At 36.4% G+C, this 27,904-nt stretch overlaps 1 protein-coding gene across 6 annotated transcripts in view; it reads left to right on the forward strand.

Annotated features, from left to right (window-relative positions):
* The window catches only part of RIC8B (RIC8 guanine nucleotide exchange factor B), a 104,531-nt gene that overhangs the window by 42,404 nt on the left and 34,223 nt on the right, over positions 1-27,904 (forward strand). For all 6 annotated transcript variants that reach the window (XR_013556666.1, XR_013556667.1, XR_013556668.2 and 3 more), the window contains exons 4-6: positions 9,757-9,851; positions 21,148-21,376; positions 22,108-22,203. Coding sequence is in view for 3 of the 6 variants with exons in the window: in XM_078449518.1 (XP_078305644.1) it covers positions 9,757-9,851; positions 21,148-21,376; positions 22,108-22,203 (420 nt within the window). In the remaining 3 variants the exon portion in view is untranslated. The remainder of the gene's footprint in view (positions 1-9,756; positions 9,852-21,147; positions 21,377-22,107; positions 22,204-27,904) is intronic.

Below are 27,904 nucleotides of genomic sequence, written 5' to 3' on the forward strand. Positions count from 1 at the left end.
AATGATAATATTTGAAGGGAAATAAAACAATGTATTTCATAAAGTTACAGGCATTTATGATGACTGCCATCTTGAAGAAAAGATAAGATAATCAGGCCAGTTAAAACTGATCAATCAGAATTGATGTCTGCTCAGTAGAGTAAAAGATGCTGTATCACCTATCATCCCAATCTCCTAGAGTGTTATAGTATTAGATAACTATCAGAAATGTAGGACTACAACTAGATATCCAGGCTTGTACACAGTCCTAGAAAACAAATGTAATTACACTAATGTGTGAGAAAGGTTTTTTTCTAGACTAAGATCCTTTTCTGTGGCTTGGACCATACAGCAGCCCAAAAGTGAGGCAGATTTGATAGTTTATATCTAAGTACCCACAAGAACAATATGCTAAACAAGAAAGTTAATTTAAGGAAGAAGACAATTGTAAATGAAGTAGACAAACTTTTTTCCTTGCTTCTAGAATCTCAACATTTCACGTTTACCCTATTTAACCTTAAATAATGAGTGAAATTGAGCCCCTGCTTTAAAAAGAAAGAAAAGAAAAGAAGAAAGAAATGCAGTAAGTTGATGCCAGAGCAAATTATCTTTTCTGACAATTGACTTTAGGACCTAGGGCTAACATGTTGCTGTGTCCATTTGAAACATTTCTCACCATGAATACAGATCTGTTTTTGCCAGCAACCTACTTTGAGAAGATTATCTCAGTGCAGTGCTATAGTGGGAGAATGCAGGCATCTGAGTTTTCAAGTGCAAATAGGTCTATATTTTGAAACCAAATATTTGAAGATCAGTCCTAACAGCTGTTTTAGATGACTGTAGTATGGTCAGTTTTTCCTGAGACTTGGCAGGAAAACATGTGGAAAGCCCACATGCTCCATTTATGCTTTGAAACCAAATATTTGGAAGTATTTAAAATATTATGTCTCTATGCTTATTTGGTACCTTCTATGGTTATTTTTCTTACACTGTTTGTTTTGGTGTTTTTAAGTTCTCCATTTAGTTGCAAGAGCTCTTCTGAGACTGTTGGTTTTTCATTGTTGGGAGGCCCTGTTATTTAAATTGTGCCCAAAATAGTAGTTCACACTGTTCAGATTCCCAACAAAAGGGTGTACAAGTCAATGACTGCTTATCAGTATATGTATGGAATGACATGTGACATGTATCAGTAAATTGAGATTCGCCCTCATGAGTGTGCTTCAGTTAGAAGCAATAGTGGGGCTGGAAGAAGCCTTAGAGATTTAAAGCAGCAAATACTCATTCTGTGGCATAGAAAGTTTATTTTCCGAAAGATAAATGAGAAAGGATCAGTAGTCCTGAAGCAGGCTTCTCAGCAGATGAAGGGCTTCTTGTGAGTTGTGGTTCAGTAGATGAAGCCGTTATAAAATGTGCCCAGTTAATGTTAGTCTGGGCTATTACTGAAGTTATCAGAAATTTAAACAGTAGTGAAAGTAGGATCTTGCCAACCCATTTAGGCGGGAGTGTGGGAAAGGTTATTTTTAAACCAGTTGAATCTCTGTGGGTCTCCAAATTCAAATTTTAGCAAACATTTAGTCAATCATTCAGTTAGTCAATAAATATTTATGGCCAATTACAGGGTATCATGCTGGCATGTGTAATATGTTGGCAAATAATAGACCTAGTCTCTGCCTTCAGTTTTGTTGGTGAGACAGGTAGTAAGTAAACAAATATATAATTCAAATTGTGTTAAGTGCTAGGAGAGAAACAGTGCGTTCATGATTGAAAATACTTAGCACAGAGAAGACCATGAAGGTGTCTCCTGAGATAGGAAGACTGAGAATGATAAAGCTGTTTGAAGATTGGGGAGATGGATGTTTCCCTGAAATCAGAACATAGAGCACCTTTTAGGGAGGTACCCACAACTTAGCATAAAGAAAGTCTATAATAAAGTTGCAGAGAAACTTGCCAATAAGAGTCCATTTACTTAGATTTTTTTTAAAGTTTATTTATTTATTTTGAGAGATATGTGGGGGAGGGGCAGAGAGAGAGGAAGAGAGAATCCCAAGCAGACTCTGCACTGTCAGCACAGAGCCTGACACGAGGCTTGATCTGTGAGGTCGTGACCTGAGCCGAGATCAAGAGTTGGACACTTAACCGACTGAGCAACCCAGGTGCCCCCATTTACCTGGATTTTAATAATTACTTGATTGTCAGATGCATGGCATCTTTCTCCAATTGAGCAAGCACCTAAAGAATTGTTAGTACTTTAAATACCAACTGAAATAAAGGGATAATAAAAACTTACTTTTTATAGAAGAATCCAATTTTAAAATACAATGTTAAAAATAACTAATATTATTTTCTTTTAATCAAAATGCATGCTCATTGCAGTAGATCTAGAGGAAAATTGCATATGAGCAATAAGTACAAATCACCTATAAGCTTACCACTCAAAGATAAGCACTGTTTGTGTTTTGATGTGTATCTTTCTAACTATTCTTCATTGTAGAATATATAAATATAAACATGTATAATTTCTTTTTACAAAAATGCAGTAATTTTATAATCTTTTTTTCCTCAGTAAATGTTCTTGAAGAGTAGTAGTTTTCAAAATGTTCCCTGAAGCCATAAAGTTCCTAGGGGTAGCCTCTGGTGATGAGTGGACAGTGTTCCAGGTTCCCCACCCTCACTTTCAAAAGAGTATCTTTGATTGTCGCTGTTGTTTTTTTCTATTTAAATTTAGGTTGAAGGGCGCCTGGGTGGCACAGTTGGTTGAGCACTCAGGTCATGATCCCAGGGTTGTGAGATCAAGCCCCACGCTCAGTGTGGAGTCTGCTTAGGATTCTCTCTCTCTCTCTTTCTCTCTTTCTCCCTCTCTCTCTCTCTCTCCCTCCCTCTGCTCCTCTTCCCCACTCGTGCTGTCTCTCTCTCTCTCTCTCTAAATAAAATGAAAAAAATTAAAAACAATTTTTTAAAATAAATTTAGGTTATAACTAGATATCATTTGGGGATAAAAAGAGTTCTGCAACCAAAAAATAATGTACCAGTTTATTTTCCTGTTAAAGATTGATAAATCCTTATGAAGGAATACCCTTCATAAGTAATTTTATATTTAATAGGTATATTTATACTTGAGTATTCCTTCATAAGGATTTATCAACCTTTAACAAATTCCCTATGTGTAGGCATTTAGATTGTTTGCAGTTGTTTACTATTGTAAATAGTAACACAGTGAATTTTCTTATTGTAAAATTTTGTAGATAAATTCCTAAAATTGTTGGGTCAAAGGATTTTTTTTAAAACCCTAAGGGTTGTTAATATGTATTGTCAAATTGACCTTCAGAAGATTAGTGCTAGTTAATACCTTTCCAAACCCTGGGGATTGCACCTTTAAAGATCTTTATGACCACAGCTCAACCGTTAGAGAAAATACAGATGTTTGGTTTTGGTTTTAACTGTTTTAGTAGGTATTTCTATCACTGTTCACTTACAATTCATTAAAAACAGAAAATTAATGACTAGGTTTTTCTTGAGGTTTAGCAGATTAGTGCCATTTGTTCATTTTAGGTTCATGTGTTAAATTCCTGCCTGCCTCCCTGCCTGCCGATACCATCAGGAATCTGAAGATTCCTTTCTATTCAGTAGTTGGCCTTATTTCCACACGGTGTCCATCTGTCTTCCTCACTTCCTTCCTCTTTCCCTCCCTTTCTCATTCTCTCCCTTTCCTAAAGATAGTATGTTTAAGAGGTCAAAAGACTCCTTTAGCAGGACCTGAAGTCAGTTCTAGAAAAGTTAAATGAAATGGTCTTGTCTTCCTCCTGCTTTAACACTTTTGCTAAATCTCTTTGTTGGAGGAAAGCATGTTATTCTGGAAATCCCTTACTTAGCACACTTTCCCTCTGCACTGCTTCCCAGGTCATCAGTGCAATGTAATGAGAAAACATAAGGACCAACAAACATGTTAGAGCCAGACACCCAAGTGCAAGCAGGGAAGTAGTACCACTATCTGTGTAGTCAAAGGATGTATTAGAGTGACAGAAAACAGTGAATGTCCATAGAAGTTAATTGGGAATGTCACACTGTCATAGAAGAGGTTAGTTCCATGATTATTTTAGAGACTTTTAAAGGAAATATGGGAAAAGGACATAATATTAATTTAAAAAGCTTCAAGCTATGTCATGTTTGTTTGTTTGTTTGTTTGTTTGTTTGTTTTGGGGTTGTTGGTTTTTTTGCTGAATCATTTTTGAGTAGACATTGAGTGCCCGGTATGTGCCAAATTCTATGTTGGGTATACAAAGATGCAAGATTAAGAAATCATCACTGCCTTCAAAGAACTAAAAGATTAACAGGAAAATCAGACACATAAACACAGATAAATATACGACTGTTTGTTACATTCTATTCTTCTCTATATTTTCTATATGTTTAAAAACAGGAAAGAATCACCTCAGTAATGCAGAGATGTTTCAAATGCCATATGTTCTAGATCTTTGAGGGTATGTCTGACCTCCCTGGGATAGTCTTTCTGCTAGCAACATACCCAGTACAGAGTAGACTTTCAGCAAATTTTTGTTTAATGAAAAATAAAATGTGATATACAGAAATACATAGGAGAAAAAGCCCAAAGTTAGCAGGGAGGGAGGAAAAATATATGGTACCTTTTAAATTTTCAAAGCTTTTAGAAAATTCTCTAGAAGTCTAAAACATTTAATAACATTATTTACAGTAGTAATTTCTAGCCTTTTTAGAGTTAACACTATCTATTTTATAACATTTATATCTCCCCTTGCAAATTAATTCAAAAAAGCATTGATTATTTTATGCCCATCACCATGTTAGATGCAAAAGATGCAGAGGTAAAATACATAATCTTTACCTGTAAAGAGACAGAGATTTTTAAATATACACAGTTTAGTAGGACAAATAACCATGGTAGAGGTAAGCAAAAGGAATAGGGTAAAACATAGGATAAAATGCTACCTGAGATACAGCTGTATTTCTAGGTAAGCATGCATACATTTATATGTGTGCATGTGTGTATGTGTGTGTCTGTGTCTGAGTGTCTGTTTCACTTTTTATAGGATTGAAATTAAATTTTCACAGGACAGGTTTCCTAAACCTTCTTGAAGAAAATTAGAACTATCCTGGGGTAACAATACCAGATCAGGACTGGTTGGTGAGCAGTATTCTCCCTTCAGACTTTCTCAGGCATTGTTTACATCAGTTGACACTTTGAATGAAAAGATGTGAGGAAACTGACACCTTTACCAAATAAAAGTGAGATCTTCCACAGTTTGCACAGAAGGAAAAAGCAACAGGACCATAGTAGAATCTGTAATTAAGAAGTGAAGCCTGTATAGAGATCCCAAAGAATTTTCTGAGTTTTTATCTACCTTTTAATTGAGTGTTGTTATCTCATTTTGATTTCCACTATCACAACAAGCCTATTTGCTTTCTCTCTGTTCCTCCTCCCTTTGTCCTTGGTGACTTTTTTCTTCTCAATCTTTGGAGATAATATGATTTCAGAGGAGAGAATATTGATGTCTTAAAGATACCAAAATTAAGATGAAGCAAGTAAATTATAGTTATATAAACTGTATTTGTATAATGTTTTATAAAGAACAGTTATATTTAATCTTTCCAGCATCCTTGTGATACAGCAGCATTAACTACATTTAACACATGGAGACATGAAAGATCAGAGTGTTTAAATTACTTACAGAAAGTCACATAGCAGACTAATAGTATAGTATCCATTCTAACCTTTGTTAAATAAGACTTCTTAATGATAACACTCATTTAACCAATATTTATTGAGACATAGACTAATGGAATAGAATAAAGAGTCTCGAAATAAACCTACACATATATAGTCAACTGATTTATGATACAGGTAACACTGAAGTGCAGTGGGGGGAAAGTGGGCTTTTTAATAAATTGCCCTGGATCAATTGAAAGGCTGTATGGAAGAAAAACGAATTTATTTTATTTTATTTTATTTTTAATGTTTATTTATTTTTGAGAGAGACAGAGCATGAGTGGGGGAGGGGCAGAGAGAGAGAGGGAGACAGAATCTGAAGCAGGCTCCAGACTCTGCGCTGTCAGCACAGAGCCTAATGCGGGGCTTGAACTCACAGACTGTGTGATCATGACCTGAGCTGAAGTCGGACGCTTAACCGACTGTGCCACCCAGGCATCCGGAAAAACAAATTTAAGTCCCTACCTTATACCATACATAGAACATTAATTTGAGATGGATAAGGACCTTAATATTAAAAAAGGTAAAATAATAAAGCTTTTAGAAGAAAACAGATTATATTCATGACTTTATCCTAAACAAGTCAAACATTTCTTAAGTAGCAAAGATTTCTAAAATAGGACAAAATAAAAACCAAATCTTAAAGCAAAAGTTGACAAATTGGTCTTCATTAAAATGAACTCATCAAGAGAAGAAAGTAAAAAAAGCAGGCCACCAAATGGGAGAAGATATTTGCAACACATCTATAAATAAAGGATTGTATCCCAAATACATTAAAATCTATACAAATCCATACAAATAAAGTCAGTCAACCCAGTAGGAAAATAGTCAAAAGGCTTGAACAGGCACTTCACAAAAGAGCTATCCAAATGACCAGTAGTTACATGAAAACTCCTTAGTTATCAGGGAAATGCATAATAAAACTATGAGACCACTGCACACCCACAAGAATGACTGAATTTTAAAAGACTGACAATACCAAGTGTTGACACAACCGTAGAACAACTAGTGAGAGTATAAATTGGTATAAACACTTTGAAACACTATTTGGCAGTATATTCTGAAGTCTGACATATGTATATGACCTGTGATGCAGCAAATGAAATGTAAGAAAGTACATTCACAGCAGTACTCTTCAATGTAGTCCCAAACTGGAAACAATCCAAGTGCCCATCAAGAGTAGGATGGATAAATAAATTGTGATATATTCATTGTATTTAGCAGTGCTTTCTTAACCAAATTGGTGAAGGATCAGATTTTTTGCCCTTGCTTTCAGAATGAAATTCTTGTATAGTGCAATATTACAATGTCAAACTGGAAAAGTTCCTAAATGCTCACACCTTCTGCACTCATGACACTGCAGATCAGTGGCAAACAGGGTGCGGACCAGCAGTGATCCACAGACTACATCTCAAATATTACTGCTCTCGAGTGATGAAAATGAACACACTGCACCTAAATACACATGACAACCTGAATGAATCTCACAACCATACACAAAGGGTCTATATTTTATGATATCATTCAAGTAAAATTCAGTGAAAACAAAAAATCACTAACCTGCAATGTTAGACATTCAGATTACCCTTGAGGATCAGGAGATTGTCATTTGAAGAGGCCAATTCTGGAGTTCTTAATCTTAGTGTTGGATCATTTTTGTGCTGGTTATATGGATGTGCTCATTTTATGAAAATTTATCTGGCTGCCCACTTATGACTGGGACTTTTTTTTTGTTTTACTTACCATTTACATTAAAAATTATTGAACATCTATTAAACACATGCACTCTAAACTTGTAAAGGTAATAGAGTACTGGAGAAAACAGTGGATATTGCCAGTATGTAAAGAAATGTGGCATTACAAATTAATGATTTTATGAAAGGAATCATAACAAGATACAGCGATAGAAAATAATGAAAGAAGAAACCTACTTAGATATGGTCTAAGTAGGTCTTTTCTAATGAAATGGTCTTTCTAATGGTCTTTTCTAATGAAATATTTTAGCTGAGACCTGGAATATGAAAAGGAATCAGTGATGCTGAGATTGGAAACAACAATCCAGGGATTTGACAGTTGTTTTGAGTAGAGAAAGGGAATTTAGTGGATTTATAGTAAAAGAGGGCATTGAGGATATAGGTACAACTTGGGAATTGGCGTTATAAAAGTTGGGACAGGAGGAAATGGGATGGAAAGAAGTAGGATTTTGGTTTACAGTTGCAAATAGAAAGACCACAATGGATAGTTTTGCAAGAGGCTTGTCAACATCAGCATGAGAAGAAATGATTGTGATATCTAGAATAAAGGAAAATCTTGTTTGAAAGGAAGTGCATTCCTAGTTAATTTTCAAAACCGAGGAAAATATGATCTTATTAAGAATTAACAAATGGAAGAATTTTACATGTGTTTCCTGTGCTTCATGTAATTTGGGGTAAGCAAAAGTGTATTTACATATTAGAGAATTTTGATCCAGGCATTTGAAAATGGACAGTGAATGGGACAGCATTCATTTCAACCCTACCAGTCCTAGTGTCTCTGGCATTCTACTGACCCCCCTCCCCTTTTCTCTATTCCTTCCCCAACACATGATTATTTTACTATCACTCATTTCAGCTCTATCAGTCTTACTTACCTTTTGTTTCCTTCTTCCCTCATCCTTTCCACTCACCTTCAAATGTTTCATTCCAAGTACTAAGCACTTCCATGTGTATCATCCTCTTTAATCCTTTTATAACCCTACCAGTCTCATATTTGTGGAGATGTGTGTGGGGAAACTTTGGCTCAGAGAATCTGTATGACTTGTCTAAGGTCACAGCCTAGACTCCAGACTCCAAGTGAAGTGCTTTTTTACCATTATGCTACTGAGGCCTTCATCTCTTCCAAATGAACATATGATGGTGTTAGGCTTAAAATACTGTCATCTGCATTATGAGTAATGCAATTGTGCTCTATTGTTTGTTAGATCTTATAGGAGACATCATCTCAGAGGGCTGAGTTATATATATGAATATATGTATAATATTTGAGTATATTTCACTTTATATAGACTTGAGATTATATGTAAAACTGAAGTTTTTAGATTTAAAACATTTTTAATAAAGTTTTTAAAATTTTAAATAGTTTTTGAGGTAATCGGAGACTTCCTGAAGTATAGCATATGCAGGATCTCTATTATAATTATCATTTATTTTACATGTCTTCTTACTAAAAATCTGGAAGCAGAGAGATATGACCTTGATGCAGGTAATTAAAGAAATTATAATGGCCCAAAATCTCAAGAAGAGGCCCAAAATCTCTAAAAGAAGAGGAGGTAAACTAAGTGATTATTCAAAACTTAGCTTATTTCCTACTGCTTGCCTTCTTCCCTCTGACTCTCTGTGTCTTTAATAACAATGAGTAAACATTGGAAAAATAGGAGATTAAACTCAGATCACTTGTTTTTCATCACTTGCTGGTAATTCTGGGGGAACTAGCAAGATTTGGGAGAACTAGGAGATTAAGAAGACTCATTAATGAAGTTGACAGATTATACCTTTTAATTTATTGCTTTTGAAATAAGAAATGAGGCAGTTAAGTATGTACAGCCCACTGTTAAAATATCTGATAGCATTACATCTGTTTGAACTTTTATAACCACTAGTAAACTCTAACAGTATACTATCAAAAGAATCTATAGACTTTCTGAAAATGGAAAAGATCCTCAGGTGAATTGAGTCTTAAGGTAAAAGAGAGTAGGAAATGCATGGCTGTTGATCATGTCTCTCTTTGCCTGACATGCCATAAAGGGAGTGGTTAGATCAGCATCTTCTGGTTTTCAGCCACTTCTGGAGATGGCTGTTCATATAAGACAGTAACTATTAACTTAGTATTGAGAATTTTGTCTACAGTGTCCTGACTTCTATTATTTATGGTATAAGAATGACTGTTTAGGGGGACAAATGGTCCAGAAGATGGCTCCCAGGGATGTAGGAATACACCAGACTCCTTCACTAAGGCATTCAATCCCCAATTTTTCCTCTTGTCTTTTTTATTTGCTGTAGAGTGATTCTCATCAGTTCCGTGTCATGGCAGCTGTCCTTCGCCATTGTTTACTAATCGTAGGTCCAACTGAAGACAAAACAGAAGAGCTGCACAGGTAGGTAACTTCTGTGTTGATATCTCAGTAGAGGACATCATCAATTCTCGATGTTTTTATGCTTCTAATTTTAGTTGTTATGAGTACAGGAAAGTGAAAATATTCTGGTAAATCAAGTAACCGGTAAGTCAGAAATCACTACCATGCCCTGATGACAAATTTTCATTCTGTCCCCTTTGGAGACAGTTTGGCATTTGTTGCATTCAACAATAAAACCCAAAACAACAGTAATAATAGCACAGTTCAATAGTTATTGAATAATGGGGCGCCTGTGTGGTTCAGTCGGTTAAGTGCCCGTCTTCAGCTCAGGTCATGATCTCACGGTTCATGAGTTCAAGCCCCATGTTGGGCTCTGTGCTGACAGCTTGGAGCCTGCTTCAGATTCTGTGTCTCCCTCCTACCTCTGCCCCTTCCTTGTTCATGCTCTGTCTCTCTCTCTCTCTCTCTCTCTCTCTCAAAAAAAATAAACGTTAAAAAAAATTTTTTAAGTTATTGAATACTATATGTGACATTATGCTAAGTGCTTTATAAAGATTAACTTCTTTTAATCAGCACACCGACCTTATCAAGTGGGTACTATTTTTCCCTTTCAATAGATGATGAAATTGGGGCATAGAAAGATTAAGCAATTTCTCTGCAATCACACAGCTCTATTAAGTGACAGAGCTTGTATTTGAACCCTGCTTTTAATTACTACACTCAAACTAATGTTTCCACTAATTTCATTGTAAGAGTATTTACCAAAAAGTGTATCTTAAGCAATATGGATTAATTAAATTTTAAAAACCTATTATAAGAATTGGGTCATAGTCTCAAGTATTAATATATAAAAAATAGTTCAAGTTTTGTGTCTTGCCTGTTGGAGCTATTAATGGACAGCTACTAAAATGTATCATTCTCTGAGAACTGAGTTAATACATTTTTCTCCTTCTTTTACTTTCTATTCTAGATCAGATTTGTATTAACAACACTTATAATTTTAACATAAGACTGCTTAGGGTGCTTTATTCTTTAAGAATATAAATGGCATTTGGGGCGCCTGGGTGGCGCAGTCGGTTAAGCGTCCGACTTCAGCCAGGTCACGATCTCGCGGTCCGTGAGTTCGAGCCCCGCGTCGGGCTCTGGGCTGATGGCTCGGAGCCTGGAGCCTGTTTCAGATTCTGTGTCTCCCTCTCTCTCTGCCCCTCCCCCGTTCATGCTCTGTCTCTCTCTGTCGCAAAAATAAATAAAAAACGTTGAAAAAAAAAAATTAAAAAAAAAAAAAAAAAAAAGAATATAAATGGCATTTTAAACAACTCAAATAAATTCAAATCTGCAAACAAATAACTTTGGCGTTAACTCTCTTTTACAAATAAACTTAAAATTGGGTTCTTCATAGCTTTTGAGCATTTACAGTATTCTTTTTTTCCAAAATATGACTTAAGTAAAACTTAATAGAAACACAACCAGAGTGTAAAAATGAAACGTAACCTTGTTATTTTTTAATCAAATTCATATTATTTTAGTTATCAGCAATTTATTATTTGATATTATGCTGAGTTTGTTGGTAGGTTATCTTTATGTACCCCACCCTGCAAACCTCAAAAGATTATTTTCTTCACAGTTAAAAAGTGTGATTTTTTTCCTTCAGCTAGAGATCAAAAGTTCCTTTAATTTTTTTGAGTCAGTGCCTTTAAAAAATAATCAGATTAGGGCACCTGGGTGGCTCAGTCGGTTGAGCGTCCAACTTCCGCTTAGGTCATGATCTCACGGTTTGTGGGTTCAAGTCCCACGTCAGGCTGTGTGCTGACAGCTTGGAGCCTGGAGCCTGCTTTGGATTCTGTGTCTCCCTCTCTTTCTGCCCCTCCCCCACTCACACTTTGTCTCTCTCTCTCTCTCTCTCTCTCTCTCTCAAAAATAAAATAAAAACATTTAAAAAAATAATCAGATTAAGTGCAAAAATCATAACCACTAAAAAGATTTTATTAAGCGTTTTTGACTTACTATAATTTTTTTCATAATCAAGAGACACTGTAGATACTAAAACTTAAAAAAAAATGGATTTATAGAAAGCCCAGGAGTAAATTGGTGGCTTTTTTTTTTTTTGAAATCAGATATTATAAGTTAAATGGTATTCATACAAGAATGTGAAGAGAGGGGTGCCTGGGTGGCACAGTCAGTTTAGTGGCTGACTCTGATTTCAGCTGAGGTCATGATCTCACATTTCATAAGAATGAGCCCTGCTTAGGGCTCTGTGGTGACAGCAAGGGGCCTGCTTAGGATTCTCTCTCTCCCTCTCTCTCTCTGCCCCTTCCTCTCTGTCTCACTCTCAAAATAAATAAAGGGAAAAGAATGTGAGGAGAAAGTGGAGAATTGTCACACTAGTTACAAAAACATTGCCAAAGATTTCTCTGATAAATTTAATATATTTTTTTAAATGTTTATTTATTTGTTTTTAGATGTGAGAGCACACATGTGCGTAAGTGGGGGAGGGGCAGAGAAAGAGGAGGAGAGAGAGAATCCCAAGCAGGCTCCACGCTGGCGACACAGAGACTAACTCGGGGCTCCATCCCATGACCATGTGATCAAGAGTTGGACGTTTAACTGACTGAGCCACCCAACTGCCCCTGATAAATTTAATATTTTAACACAGCACCCAGTATTTGTCAAAAGAGAGCAAGAAGAGAAGTTTTAAAAATCAGATTTTTTAAAAAGTAATTAGATTTCTTTATTTTCCTAATGATATTATTTGCTTTAAATATTTATTCTTAAATAAATTTTAAAGATACTTTTCTTTAAATTTGATTTTATCTTAAAAGTTCCTTTGATAAATTTCTATTAGGTACACTGTAAATAAGAAGGGATATCCCTAGAGCCACAAACAGGATATAGGAGTTTCTCAGAGGCTTTCCCAGGAGATTGAGGTTGTGGCTGACTTGACAGTTTATCTGGAAAGGCCCTGCATGTCCCTTTAATCAGAATTAAAGTGATTAGTATCATTGGAGAATAATGACTCTAGGCTAAGCCATTTAAATACAGAGAAAATTGCTTTAACCTCAAAGAGCTATTTTAGGTAACTTACTAGAATTGTAATACCTACTAAATTCTGCTTATTTGTAGTGGCCATGAAAACTGTGTGTGTGTTTAAGGCAAAGTTAAAACAAAAAAATCAGAATGTTTTTCAAAGTAATATTTTGTTTCAGTTTTTAAGTTATTTTCTAAGTTTGTTTTTTTCTTTTTCTTTTTGACACTTGGATTTAAGGACAAATATGATGAAATAGGTAAACCTGAATAGTATGTGATTATGCATTATCATCAAACTCAAAGAGTTGTAGTAATGATTCAATAAGAAATTAATAAAGAGCTATTGTCCCTGGCACTGAGGAAGCACTTGGCAGGTGGGAAGGCTGCCACTGCCACTTCTGTAACTATTACTGTAATAAGCATACTGGCTTTTAGAACCAATATTTAGTTCCAGATCTCTTCCAACTTTTAAAAGTTGGTTTTTGATTTTGATATTTTGTTTAGGAACTTATTTCTGTGTATATCCTGTGATCATGTAGAGAAATCTATTTTCCAATCATCTAAGCTTTTCTGTCTATCATACATACGTGTCATAAGCCTACTAGGCTCCTCCAGGAAACGAGTGAGTAAAAAAATACCTTGGCAACAGCTTTTTCTGATGTGCTGTCTCTGTAAGACAGTGCCCTTTTTTTCCCCACCCCCAGAGCAATGAAGAGGACAGGGACATTGAGATAAAATGAGTTAGCTCACACGGACAGCTGACCTTAACCTTTATTTCCACTAATAAGCGTGTGAGATAGCTTTAAAAATCTATTTATTCTATTTCATTTTCTCTTGTCTATACTTAAAGTAACAAGTAAATTGTTGGTTTGAGCCATCTTTTTTGCTACTTTAAAGAACACATCCTAATTCTGTTCTTCTCTGCTATCTTCCTGAACGTATTTTCAGCCCTCTTGTCCATAATCAGCAAGCTTATACATAAACAGCCAAAAACAGTTGCATGTGGATGTGGTTGTGGTTTCATTTTATTTTAGAAGGGGGAAGATGGGGCTGGCCTAAATGCTGGATAGTTGAGGAGAGGGGAGGGAAGGACCAGATCTGATTTAATTTCTTTTAACCTCTCCATCTAATTTCTTTCAGTTAGCACGCTGGCATCTACAAAATGCTTTCTCTCTCTCTCTTTTTTTTTTGAAACCAAAGAGCTGGTGTGTTTTTTATTTTCATTTTTTTCAATTTATTGTTATGTTATTTTATTGGTGTGAAATATACTATCAGTTCTACTTGTACATTTCAAACAAGCAATTAAACTTTGATCTGTTATTTGTTTTGGTTTTTTTTATAAATATGAAATTTATTGTCAAACTGGTTTCCATACAACACCCAGTGCTCATCCCAAAAGGTGCCCTCCTCAATACCCATCACCCACCCACCCCTCCCTCCCACCCCCCATCAACCCTTAGTTTGTTATCAGTTTTTAAGAGTCTCTTATGCTTTGGCTCTCTCCCACTCTAACCTCTCTCTCTTTTTTTTTTTTTTCCTTCCCCTCCCCCATGGGTTCCTGTTAAGTTTCTCAGGATCCACATAAGAGTGAAAACATATGGTATCTGTCTTTCTCTGTATGACTTATTTCACTTAGCATAACACTCTCCAGTTCCATCCACGTTGCTACAAAAGGCCATATTCCATTCTTTTTCATTGCCATGTAGTATTCCATGGTGTGTCTTTTAAAAGTAGTGATTACCTCCCTGCCTTTTTTGTTTCTTTGTTTATTTTAAAGTTTATTTATTTATTATGAGAGAGAATGAGCATGAGTGAGGGAGGGGCGGAGAGAGGGAGAGAGAGAATCTCAAGCAGGCTGCACACTGTCAGCACAGAGCCCAACGTGGGACTTGATCTCATGAACAATGAGATGATGACCTGAGTTGAAATCAAGTCGGACGCTTAACTGACAGAGCCACTCAGGTGCCCCATGTTGTTGTTTCTTTGTTTAGACCAATTTATTTTATCTCACATATTGAAGTACCTAATGATATCTTATTACAATGCTAAGCATATGCCTTTTTTTCCAGCTTTATTGAGCTATAATTGACATATAACATTGTTGAAGGTGCACAGTGGTGTTGCTTTGATACACTTATATTACAAAATGATTACCACCACAGCATTAGCTAGGCATAATGCCTTACCCGTGGCTGACTTTCAATAAATGTTTGAAAACTGAGGGGAGAGAAGATGGGGGAATGGGTAAAATAGGTGAAGGAGATTAAGAGCTACAGACTTCCGGTTATAAAATAAATAAGTCACAGTGATGAAAAGTACAACATAGGGAATATAGGCAATAATATTGTAATAATGTTGTTTAGTGACAGGTGCTAACTACACTTATCCTGGTGAGCACTAAGTAACAGAATTGTTGAATCACTGTTGTATACCTGAAACTAATGTAACATTGTGTTTCAATTATACTTCAATAAAGATTGTTTTTAGAAGTTTGAAAATTGGATTTCATTTTGGCTTATATTTTTTAACTGAGCTCTTACTATATGATAGGCACTATGTTGAACTCCTGGACAACAAAGATGAATACAGTACAATCTGTGTTCTCCAGGGCTTAACCAACTAGGGGTAAAACAGACATGTAAGTAAATAAGTGCAGTTATTTTGATGAGTGCTGCATCAGACACGAGCAAGCTTATGTAGGAATGCAGAAAACAAGAGAGTTTACTTTGGAGAGATCAGGGAAAGGGGGTCTTATTTTATTTTATTTTTTGTTATTAAACCACCTAGCTCTTTAACTTCTTACTGTGAATAACACTTATGTAGGTGAACAGATATTTTCTGAACTATCACTGAGCACCATGCTAGGTGCTTGAAGGTCTCCATAGTGCATACTCTGGAGGAACATAGAGTCTAAATGAGGTGACAAGACATAAATATTAGGAAAAGTTAAATAACAATTCAAGACCATAATAGAAGAGCTATCACAAGATTTTGAGTAGTATTCCAGTGAATTATCCAAATAATAACTGCTAATAGAGTTTAAAGACAAGCTCACTGTGGTCTAGCATGATGAAGAAAGTCTTTCTTACTTATACTGTACCTATTCTCCATCCTCATCCAGACCTCTGGTCTCCTGGTTATTCCTTTTTCTTCTACCTATAAGCCCCCAGAGGCTTACTTTCTTCTCTCTCTATTCTGAAGCATTGGTTCATCATTTCAACCTGTCTGTACACCTTCATTTTCATGTCCTGCCAGTCTTGAAGCACCCAACCCCAGATCTGTCAGACCACCCACCTTCTCCACTTCTAAACTCAGGCTGCTCAGTCTTGTGGGACAGTTTTACTAACCCAGCAGATTGGTCCGTCCTATCTACTGCATGCAAGAGTTGTTTCTTGAAAAGCAAATCTCTGTTTAGAATCCCCTCAGGGTTCCCCTCTGTCTTTATGTTTCAGAGCAAACTTCTATTGTTATTTTGCATTTATTAATGATCTGTAGCCTTATCAGGGAAATCTGTTTCCCTGGCTTCTGCACCTTCCTCTTTGCCAGAATAACTCCAGTTTAAGGTCACCAGTAACCCATCTGGCCATAACATGCATCTCATGGCAATCCCCTTTATGACACTCCTACCCCACTCCATGCACACATACATGTACTTTTCTGGTTTCATCGCCTATTAAGTCCCCTCCTTTAGAGGCATTATCCTTTGCTTTATACTGTATACTTAGCACCTAGCATAGTAGGCATAGTAAATATATGTTGAGAATGAAGGGAAGTTTGAGCTAGTCTTAAAGAATGAGAACATTCTAGGCAAGAGAAAACATGGTCAAATACAGAAATGAGTATGTCTCTATGGCACATTTAGAGAACAGTGACTAGGTTGCTGTGTGTTAAAAAGATATGCTTTGGGGCGCCTGGGTGGCTCAGTCGGTTAAGTGTCCGACTTCAGCTCAGGTCACGATCTCGCGGTCCGTGAGTTCGAGCCCCGCGTCGGGCTCTGGGCTGATGGCTCAGAGCCTGGAGCCTGCTTCCGATTCTGTGTCTCCCTCTCTCTGCCCCTCCCCCCGTTCATGCTCTGTCTATCTCTGTCTCAAAAATAAATAAACGTTAAAAAAAAAAAAAATTAAAAAAAAAAAAGATATGCTTTGCAGAGAGCAGCATACAGGGGTCTTTCCATCCATATCTTATCCAGTGTTTTCTTGATACTTCTCACCCGCTGCTACTCCAGTCTTCTCTTGCTCTTTACAGCAAAACTCCTCCAGTCGTGGACTCTCTGGTTCCTCTACTGTTCTTTCTTGAATTTGGTCAACTCATGCTTTAGTTCCACTGCTCAACTGGAATGGCTCTTAGTGACTTCTGTGGTGCTAATCCAATGGACATTTGTCATTTGTCATCTTGCTTGTTTGTCCACATCATTTGACAGGGTGGTTGCTCCATTCTTGCTTATATACTTTCTTCCAGGACACCAAACTATCTTGGTTTTCCTCCTACCTCACTAATTGTAATTTCCTAAACTCAGCCTCAGACAACAGAGTGGCCCAGGTTCAGCCCTCAAAGTCTTTCAGTCCACACTCATTCCCTCACTGATCTGATCCCATCTTTTATCTTTAAACATCATCCACATGCTAAAACTCCTCACTTTCTATCTCTAATCCAGATCTCCCTCCATGGACTCCAGACTCTTATAGCTAACTTCCTATCAACATCTCCACTTGGAAGTCTAATAGATAAACCAAACTTAACATATCCAAAATTAAACTCTTAATGTTCCCCTAAAAAGCTGCTTCTCCTGCAGCACTTCCCATTTCAGTTTATGGCAACTCTAGCTTTCCACTTGCTAAGGCTAGAACCTTGAATTCTTACCGTTCACAATTCACAAGAAATGCCCTTTAAAATGTATCCAGATGTAGCCACTTCATTGTTATCATCATGTTCAGTCATCTAAATTATTATAGTAACATCCTGATTCTTCTCACCTTTGATGTCCTACCATCTGTTCTCAATGCAATAGTCAGAGTGACCCTTTTAAGGTAAATTAGAGTATATCACCATGCAAAACCCTATAGTGGTTCCTTTTTCACTCCAGAATAAAATTAAGTTATAATAGCCTGCGAGACCTATCTGGCCTCCTATACCTATCTGATCTCCTGTCCTACTCCTTTTCTCCTTTATATAGTAGTTCAGCGAAACCATCCTTCTTACAGTTCTTCAGTCATGCTGCTGCATGACTTGGGGCGTTTGCTCTTGCTTTTCTTTCTGAAATGCTCTTTCCCCACATAGTTACATGGCTCACTTCCTCACTTCCTTTAAGTCTTTGCTTAAATGACACCATTTTAGTGAGGACTACCCTAACCACTCTATTCAAAATTATAACCTACATTTGTCTATCTTACCCTCCTGGTCCACCCCCACCCCCACCCCAGGCCACTTATGAGCTTCTATGTGCCTTCTATTCGTTCATGTTATTTGTTTTGTTTACTTTTTACTGACAGTTTTCTCCATGCTGGAAAATAAGCTCCATTAAGACATGGATTTGTCTTTTTCTTCATAAAACAATGCCTGACACAAGTAATTAATAATTACTGAATTGAGCTAGAGTAAAGGTAGGAATTTACATCTGAAAGTCTTTTGGAGATCTTAAGTTTCATTTAAGTAAATTCTGTAGCCATGAAGAAAAGATATGTGAGCCCCAAGTATAAAGAAGATAGGTTTGAACCAGGAAAGATTTGTTAATGGTTGTGGGTCTGCATGTACCGTTATCATGCTTCTTGTTGTCATTTGGTATTAAATTATGTTTAGTCCAGTGATTGATACAGGACTGGATTTTAGATTGCCTTCCCACTCTCACAACTAACAAGGCTTTAATCAGGGCATTAAGGAGCTCTAAATAGGCTTTGCTTTTGAATCTGCATATCAGGAGGGGGCTGGGAGCATGAGTGGGAGGATGTCATGTCCCAGTGATTAATGATCTCTAGGAAGCTGAAAAGGGGAGAGTAATATACACAGTATTTCTACCCCCTGGAGTAGGAATGCAAACACCATTGTGCAGATCTGTGCATAGTCACTGACTTCCTGGTAGCTGGAGAATTTCATACACTCTTCTACCACAAATAAAACTGTCAGAGAAGTGACAGAGCTCAAAAAGCTGGCCTTCCTTACTTAAAAAGAATAGCTCAAACACAGTGAGCCAGAAAATTAATTTTGTAGTTGTTTGGAAACCCAGTTGTTTAATAAGAAATGAGAAAATGAGAACTTTTCTTGAAAAGCCTAAAAGCTCCAAATATTTGTTGAATCAAACTCAGCATTTGGTTTCTTAAATTTACTGGATTCCTGGAAACTACTTATTTTAAATGAATTTAAAGGAAAACATTCCTTTGTAATGAAATGCACTGTCTTAAACTTTTCAGTGTGTTCTCTATGGTAGATTTAGAAAATCATCCTATCAATGGACTCCTGTGCCTGTTGCCCTATGTGTCGAAAAAAAATCCTAACATTTCACAATACTTATATGGTTTTAAGAAAGGAATTCTATGGTAGAGTTCTTTTGTTTGTTTTTATCCCCAGTGAATCTATGATATTTAATAACAGTTTCCAAATGCTTAAGTCAGAAGGGAAACATTTTTAACTCAAGATAAGGAACTACAGATGTTTGCAAAAATTTTTAAATGAAAGTTTGTGGGAAAAGCATTGTATTTCAACCAATTGTGATCATTTACAAATAATCAAAATGAGGGCCTTTATTTAACAGTAGCAGTAGTAATCACAGAAGCAGTGACAGATTTTTAGTGGGGGCTTCCAAGTAACTTGTATTTTACCAAGAACCATTCATTGATAGGACTTGTTATTTTTGTTCTTGGTTCAGATTTTTTTGATACCGTTTACATCACTACTCATTGTTCTGCATTGTCTAATTTTTAAACTTTGATTTTTTAAATATTTTTTCCGTAATATAAAAAAAAAAGGAAGGAAATACTCATTCTTGGGGAAATGAGAGCCACACTTCAGAGTAAGGAAAGAAAAAATTTTATATTTTATTTCTGTTTTGTTGGTGTTTACTTTGTTTATTTTTGAGGGTGTCACTATAATCTGAATTAAAATGAACTACTGTGGTCTAAATTAAAGCAGCATCAGATAGAATCAGCCCTAAGTTTGGTTTCCAAGTGGTTAGACTTTTCAATTGCATTTGCAAGAGTTTATTTTTAGTCAGGATGTGGTTATTTTTAGATCTGCTTCTCTGTCACTAGGAAATGTAATGCCTGTCTTTCCATTGTTGTTTATCAGGAAGTTCTAAGGCACAGGCTTATAATATCCAGTTAGCAGAGAACACCGCCTCTCCTTTTAGATGAAAGAATATATGAAATAATCCTTGAAGAAAAATCTGTTAATTGAGAACATGTCTAATTTTTTAAATTATTAGTGTCACTTTAATCTCTTACACGCTGAGCAACAGAACAAGATTTTTAGGGAACATCAAAAACACAAGGTTTGGGTTCCCCCTACTGGTATGCATCCCAGGTGCATGTGTTCCTTAGTGAAAAGGCCTAGGGGATTAGAGATTTGAAATGGCTATGTGGACCTCTTTTAAAGAGATCTGGTGATGAGAAAAGGAGAAAAAAAACACCGTTACCTATTTTCTGATAATGTCTTTTAAAAAAATTAGATGATATATATGCTAACTAAGTTGGATGTAAATTTAAAAAAAATAAAATAAATAAACTGAAAAAAATTACAAATAATAAATAAATAGTGAAAACCTCTAAAACTATTTTAAAAATTAGATGATCCAAAAATTGTATTTTTTACATCTAGAAAGAACAAAACTTAATGCCATAATATTTGGTTTTTTAATGTTGTTGCCTCTGTGATAAGCTGCTTATATACAGCTTCTCAAATGCTTTATGTTGTAATCTAAGGAATAATAAAACACCAGTGGCTCCACAAAAGGATTTAAAACCCCAAGGAAAAAAAAGCTAGCATTGTGTCATAATAAAATTAAAGAGATGGTGTTAAAGCTCACTAATTCCTATTTTAGCATTTCAGAAAGTGACAGGACATCATGTGATTGTGTGTGTCCATTTAACATCTGTTCTTTCTAATTTCTCATATGTGTATTTAAAACTGTTCTCTTTATTTTGTGTCTCTTAGTCAGTAAATGCCAAGTAATATTAAAGGCTTGTTTTGAAATAGAAAAATTTTAATTGACTCCTAAAAGTCATTTCTGAACTTCTTATTATGTTTGCATCTTAAAGGACTATTCAATGAAATTAAAATATTGTATTTTTAAATTGCTTTTCAGCAATGCAGTCAACCTTTTAAGCAATGTTCCGGTCTCTTGTTTGGATGTTCTCATTTGTCCATTAACCCATGAAGAAACAGCCCAAGAGGCAACGACTCTAGATGAACTGCCCAATGATAAAACAGCTGAGAAAGAAACTGTTTTGAAAAACAATACCATGGTATACAATGGTATGAATATGGAAGCCATTCATGTTTTACTCAATTTTATGGAGAAGAGAATAGACAAGGTAAGGCTGATAAAATGGAGGCCTTGGGAAGATGTTTCTAAAGAATGTAAATGTGCCATATATACAGACATCACAGGACATGATTTTTAAATTTAATCTTTTTTTTTTATAGCTGACATACTGCATAATTATGCTCTGGAAATCATTTTATTACAATATATGATTAATTGCTAAAACAAGTCAATTTATTTGTTTAAAGACAAAAAATTTGTTAATGCAACACCAAAACTGTGACTAGTGCCTGCAAGTGAAGGAAAAATTAATGACTTTTCCATGTAGGTATTTTTTAAGACCTAGAAGTAAAAATTATCTGCCCACAAAACCTGAAGATAAATACTTTCCATAATACCTAAAAGCTATCTTTAAAAAAAATCAAGTTTTCATTAGTTGTGAGCTGCTTATTTTCTTTTGTCTGGTAGCTATATTAAAAGGCAGCAGGGTAGTATGGGTAGGTTGTCAAAACCTTTGCCTTATTTAAGCCCATTGGTTGAGCCAGTGAGGACCCCACAAAATGTAGGAAAATCCAGGGAGCATAAAAATGAGCATTAATAAAAATGAAGATAACTGGTAGAATGAAAACATGGTTAGGAAAATAATTTCTTAAATAGTTTGTAAAGCTTTGGTAACATAAAATGTCTCCCCCACCAAAAAAGGAGTATTAATATACTCAGTTATATAGAGGAAAGTAACACTGTTAGAAACTAATGTAGTATGTCTGGTTTTCTTTATAGGGAAGCAGCTATAGAGAAGGTCTAACTCCGGTTCTCAGCTTATTAACAGAATGTTCCCGAGCCCATCGAAACATCAGAAAATTTCTCAAAGATCAGGTAACTGCTTAATGCATATTACATCTCATGGTTAATCTTCTTATATGCAGTTTCTAAAAATAGAATTAATGAGTTGCATTCTTTCATAATGGTTTACTTTCATAAAATCAGAAACTCAGAAAAGTTAGTTTTAATCTTTGAAATCTTCCTAATCCGGGAAAAAAGTGATCGTGTGTATTTTTCTGAGTCATTGATTCATTTATTCAACTAATAGTGGAGATCTACTTTGTGCTGTGTTCTAAGCATTGTTCTAACCACTGAAAGATAGATGAAGTCTTTGCCTTGTGGAGTTTACCTTATAGTCGGAGAACAAAAAGTAAATGAATATGTTATAATGGCAAGTTGTGATGTGTTCTGAAGAAAGACAGCAGGGGAAGGGGAGATTTAGGAGAGTCAGCAGGGCCTCTCTGAGAAAATAACATTTGAGCGGAAACTTGGATAAATAAGAAAAGGATCTCTGAGAATATCTGGAAGGGGACTATAGAGAGAACATGTTCAGAGTTCCTCAGGTGAGAGGATGCCTTGGTGTGCTTATGGCAGAGCAAGGAGTTTAGACCAAGTTGACAAGGAGAGTGGTAGATGAAGTAAAAAAAGGTAAGCAAGAACCACATAGCCTGAGGTTGTATAGGACTTTTGGTTCTCTTTTAAGTGAGATGGGCAAGCATTGGACCATTTTGAGAAGGGGAGTTGAATGAAGGGTACTTGTTTATATTTTGAAATACTCTGGCTACTATATGTAGGATAGACTAGGGGAATGTGAGTAGATGCAAGGAGGCCAGCTGGAAAGAGAGCTGATGGTGAATGTTTGGAGTAGGATGATAGTAGAGTTGATGATAAGGATTCTTTGTACCACTGTGTTTTCTGTTCATCTGCTTGTGTCATATAACCTTTGTCTCCCCTTCTATCATGAGTGAATTGTCCCTGCTTTCTTCTGTGGACAGCCTCTTCGCTTGTGTCCTAGATCCCTTTCCTTCTCACCTTCTCAAGAACTTTGCTTTTGCATTTATTTCCTCTCTTCTTATGTTAATCCTTTTTTTTTTTTTTTTTTTAATGTACTGGGTCATTTCTATCTTCATCCAAACACATCTTTCATCTTAAAAATAAAAAAACCTTCTCTTAATTCCACTTCTCAAGCTGCCTCCCCATTACTCTGTTCTTAATGCAGTTTTCCTCAAAACACTTTTCTGTACTCACCTTCTCTATTCTTTTTACTCTTTAATTCTCTCCTGCACCCGCTGTAATTAGGCTTTCCACCCCACTGCAGAGGCACTCATCAAAAATCATCAACCCAGTAATGCCAAATCTAATAGTTCTCAAACCTTTTTTCTTTAATTCCCCAGTGCATTTTGATGTAATGGGGTATTCTCTCCTTCTTGAAATACTTTCTTCACTTGGTTTCTAGGACACAATAGGGAACCTTTTTGCAATGTTTGAGTGCCCCGAGGCAATATTGCCTTGGTCTCCATTTCCACTCCCTTGGTGATCTCATTCAGCAGTCATGGTTTTGAAAATCATCTGTACGCTGATGACTCCCAAATTTATGTCTCTGGCCCTGACTTGTCCCCTCCTCTCCAGATTGATATAACAGGCTGCCTACTCATCTCCTCCCCTTAGATGTATAGTAGGTATCTTAAGTTTTAACACATACCCGACTAAGCTCTTGATTCCCATCCCTTCACCCTGTTTCTTTCCTTCTTTCCACATTTCGGTGCATGGTACAACCATTCACTCCACTGCTCATTTTTTGCCATACAGAATTTCCCTTGTTAAATGAACCAGCTTCATTTCCCCCCCTTTATGTTTATGATCAAGATTTAGTAAGCACCTTACCATACGTGAAGTACATTAATAGATACTGCTGCTAAGGAGAAATTAGAAAGTAGAGACTATCTTTGAGGAATTTACAGTCTATTGGAAGAAGAGAGTAGTACCCTGAAAGCATGAATAATCATTTAAGCCAAGTAAACTAGTTGATTAATGAATTGAAGTCATTTTCCAAGTTGATTATTTTAAGACATTCTACTGTGACTAGGAGGAGTTGGTGAATAATAAATGAAAAATATTTTAAGTTTTCTATATTTTAGCTTTTTCACATAGGAGATCCAGGTTCAACTGAACTATTTAGAGTTTAGATCTCTGGCCAGAAGAGCCAAAAAAAACCTGTTTGTTAAACAACTTCTCTATGTGAAGCTCTTGAGCCACATGTTATGTAGAAACAAAGATTATGAGACCCTCTTTTTGTCCTTAAAGAGGTACTACAGTATAAAGAGATGAGACATGATAAGTAAAGATAACTAAAGATACAAGACACACACAAAAATCCACTTTCTTCCTGAGAAAGATGCACTCTCAACTATGATGATTAAGAAAGGCAGAACATAAAGTAACAGGTGGTTACTTTTGGTGATAGTGTAAATGGAATGATGGCTAATTAATTATTATGCCCTATTTCATTATTACCTGATTGAACCCAACACATGCCTACCCAAAGGAAATTGGTCTTAAGTATTGAGGCAGGTAGAAAGAGAACAGATGGTAGAAAGTACCAACCCAGGTTGGGTTAGTCTGTGGAGAGGTTTACAGAAGAGATGAGGAATCTGTGGATTTGAGAGAAGAGATGGACAAGATTTGTCAAAATAAAAAATTTGTTGGAGGGTAGTATTTGGGAGGAAATAGAATGAGTCTATACAAATGCAGTTTGGGAGTGGTATGTAACAATGAAAGCAACAAACTTACGTTTAAAAAATTGTGTTTTAAGAAAGCTAAAACATTGGTAACAAAATTTTGGGGTGATAACCTTTGTTAATAGATTCTTTACTCTGGAACAGTAGGCACATACTACATGAAATCACTTGTTAGATGTCTCATTCTTCTCTACATTCAGTGTATAGAGACCATATAGAACTCAATATGGTTAGCTGAATCAAATAAGGATTTATTGTGCAGTGACTTTGTGCCTATAGAGCACAGAAATCATGGTGCTCTACCCTATCAGAAATACTGAATATGGGTTCTGTAAACACTTTGGTAGATTATTCAATTTTCTGGGATTTAGTTTCTGTTTGTGTTCACAGCTGTATCTCCAGTGTCTCCAATACCTCCTGATTCAGGATAGGCATTCAGTGTAGAAGGAGAGAAAAGAAGAAAGTCAGTTGAATGGATTAAATAAAATAATATACACATGAAGGGTCCAGGACAGTAAATTATTATTTGACTTTGTTTTTATTGTCATTTACTACCTTAGTGCCTAGCTTATGGAAGGCACTTTTTTTTTTTTTTTTTTTTTAAATTTTTATTTTTTTTTATTTTTTAATATATGAAATTTACTGTCAAATTGGTTTCCATACAACACCCAGTGCTCATCCCAAAAGGTGCCCTCCTCAATACCCATCACCCACCCTGCCCTCCCTCCCACCCCCCATCAACCCTCAGTTTGTTCTCAGTTTTTAACAGTCTCTAATGCTTTGGCTCTCTCCCACTCTAACCTCTTTTTTTTTTTTTTTTTTTTTTTCCTTCCCCTCCCCCATGGGTTTCTGTTATGTTTCTCAGGATCCACATAAGAGTGAAACCATATGGTATCTGTCTTTCTCTGTATGGCTTATTTCACTTAGCATCACACTCTCCAGTTCCATCCATGTTGCTACAAAAGGCCATATTTCATTTTTTCTCATTGCCACGTAGTATTCCATTGTGTATATAAACCACAATTTCTTTATCCATTCATCAGTTGATGGACATTTAGGCTCTTTCCATAATTTGGCTATTGTTGAGAGTGCCGCTATAAACATTGGGGTACAGGTGCCCCTATGCATCAGTACTCCTGTATCCCTTGGATAAATTCCTAGCAGTGCTATTGCTGGGTCATAGGGTAGGTCTAGTTTTAATTTTCTGAGGAACCTCCACACTGCTTTCCAGAGCGGCTGCACCAATTTGCATTCCCACCAACAGTGCAAGAGGGTTCCTGTTTCTCCACATCCTCTCCAGCATCTATAGTCTCCTGATTTCTTCATTTTGGCCACTCTGACTGGCGTGAGGTGATATCTGAGTGTGGTTTTGATTTGTATTTCCCTGATAAGGAGCGACGTTGAACATCTTTTCATGTGCCTGTTGGCCATCCGGATGTCTTCTTTAGAGAAGTGTCTATTCATGTTTTCTGCCCATTTCTTCACTGGGTTATTTGTTTTTCGGGTGTGGAGTTTGATGAGCTCTTTATAGATTTTGGATACTAGCCTGGAAGGCACTTTTAAAAAGATACTTGAGGAGTGTCTGGCTCAGTCAGTAGAACATGCAACTCTTTTGTAAATTCGAGCCCCATGTTGGGTGTAGAGATTATTTAAAAATAAAATCTTTAAAAAGAAGATCTTTGAATTCATTCATTCTTCCTTCAATCAGCAAATACTTATGGAACATTGTAATATGCCATGCACTGAGAGCAGTAAACAAAACAGAAAGAAGTCCCTGCCCCCATGGCACTGACTCTTGTGGAAGAAAGCCAACAGTAAAGAAAAATATACACTGTATCAGGTGGTGATGAGTGCTGTGAGGAAGATTAAAGCGCGGGCGGGGGTGGGGGTGCACAGAAAAGAATGCTCAAGGTTAGTCATATAGGGTGGTCAGGAAATGCCTTCCTGTAAGCAACATTTTAACATAGACCTAAAGTGAAGGGAATGAGCCACACAATTTTCTAGAGAAAGTGTTTCTGGGCAGAGGGAGCAGCAAATGCAAAGACCATGGTGTGTTTTAAGAAGTTCCATGGAGGCCTGTGCAGCTGTAGCAGCATAGGTCAGAAGTGTAGTCAAATTGGAGTTAGAAAAAGAGCAGGAAGCTGGATTATGTGAAACCTAAGGGAGTTGTAAGGACATTGTTTTCGCTAGGAGTAAGATGAGAAGCCCTGGAAGCTGGAGGACTGAGACCAGGAATGACATGATCTGACTTTCAAAGGATCCCTAGCTGCTTTGTAGAGAATAAATCATAGAAGGGCGAGGTTTGAAGCAGAGACCACTAGGAGGTTGTGGTAATAACCAGTTCAGGCAAGACATATCAGTAACTTGGATTTGGTAATACTAGAGGGAGTAGTGAGAATTGGTTGAATTATGGATATATTTCAGAGGTAGAAACAATATAATTTGCTGGTGGATTGGATGAGAAGAGGCTGTTTCTAAGGTGTTTGTACTAAACAGTTGGAAGAATAGATTTACCATTTAATGAGATGGAAAACTAAGAAGGAACAGCTTTGGTGGGAGCATCAAGACTTCTGTTTAGGACATGCTAAATTTGAGAAAGCTTTAAAAGTCTGGAAGTCAGTAAAGAAATTAAGATGGAAATATAATTCAGGGAGTTATCACTATGTAGAGACTATATAAAGCCATAAAAACTGGTTGAGATCACCAATAGATTAAGTGAAGAATGTCATCCAAGAACACAACCCTTGAATTTTCCAACACTTAGAAAACAAGAGGAGAAAAGAGAATTGGCAGAAGAGGCTGAGATGAAGCAGCCAGTGAGATAGGAGAACCTGAAGAGGGAGGGGGCTGGGTGGATGGATGGGTGAAGTGAGTGAGCAAGCAAACAAACCAAGCAGGCCGTCTGCAGGTCAATTGATAAAATAGGGTGATGGTGATGTTACTGCCTCCTTTGCAAGGTTACTGTAGAGATCAAGTATAGAGAATATATATGTATATCCTCTCTTATAGGAACTAGC

The sequence above is a fragment of the Panthera onca genome, chromosome B4 (assembly GCF_046562875.1).
Source record: "Panthera onca isolate mPanOnc1 chromosome B4, mPanOnc1 haplotype 2, whole genome shotgun sequence".
NCBI classification, from domain to species: domain Eukaryota; kingdom Metazoa; phylum Chordata; class Mammalia; order Carnivora; family Felidae; genus Panthera; species Panthera onca.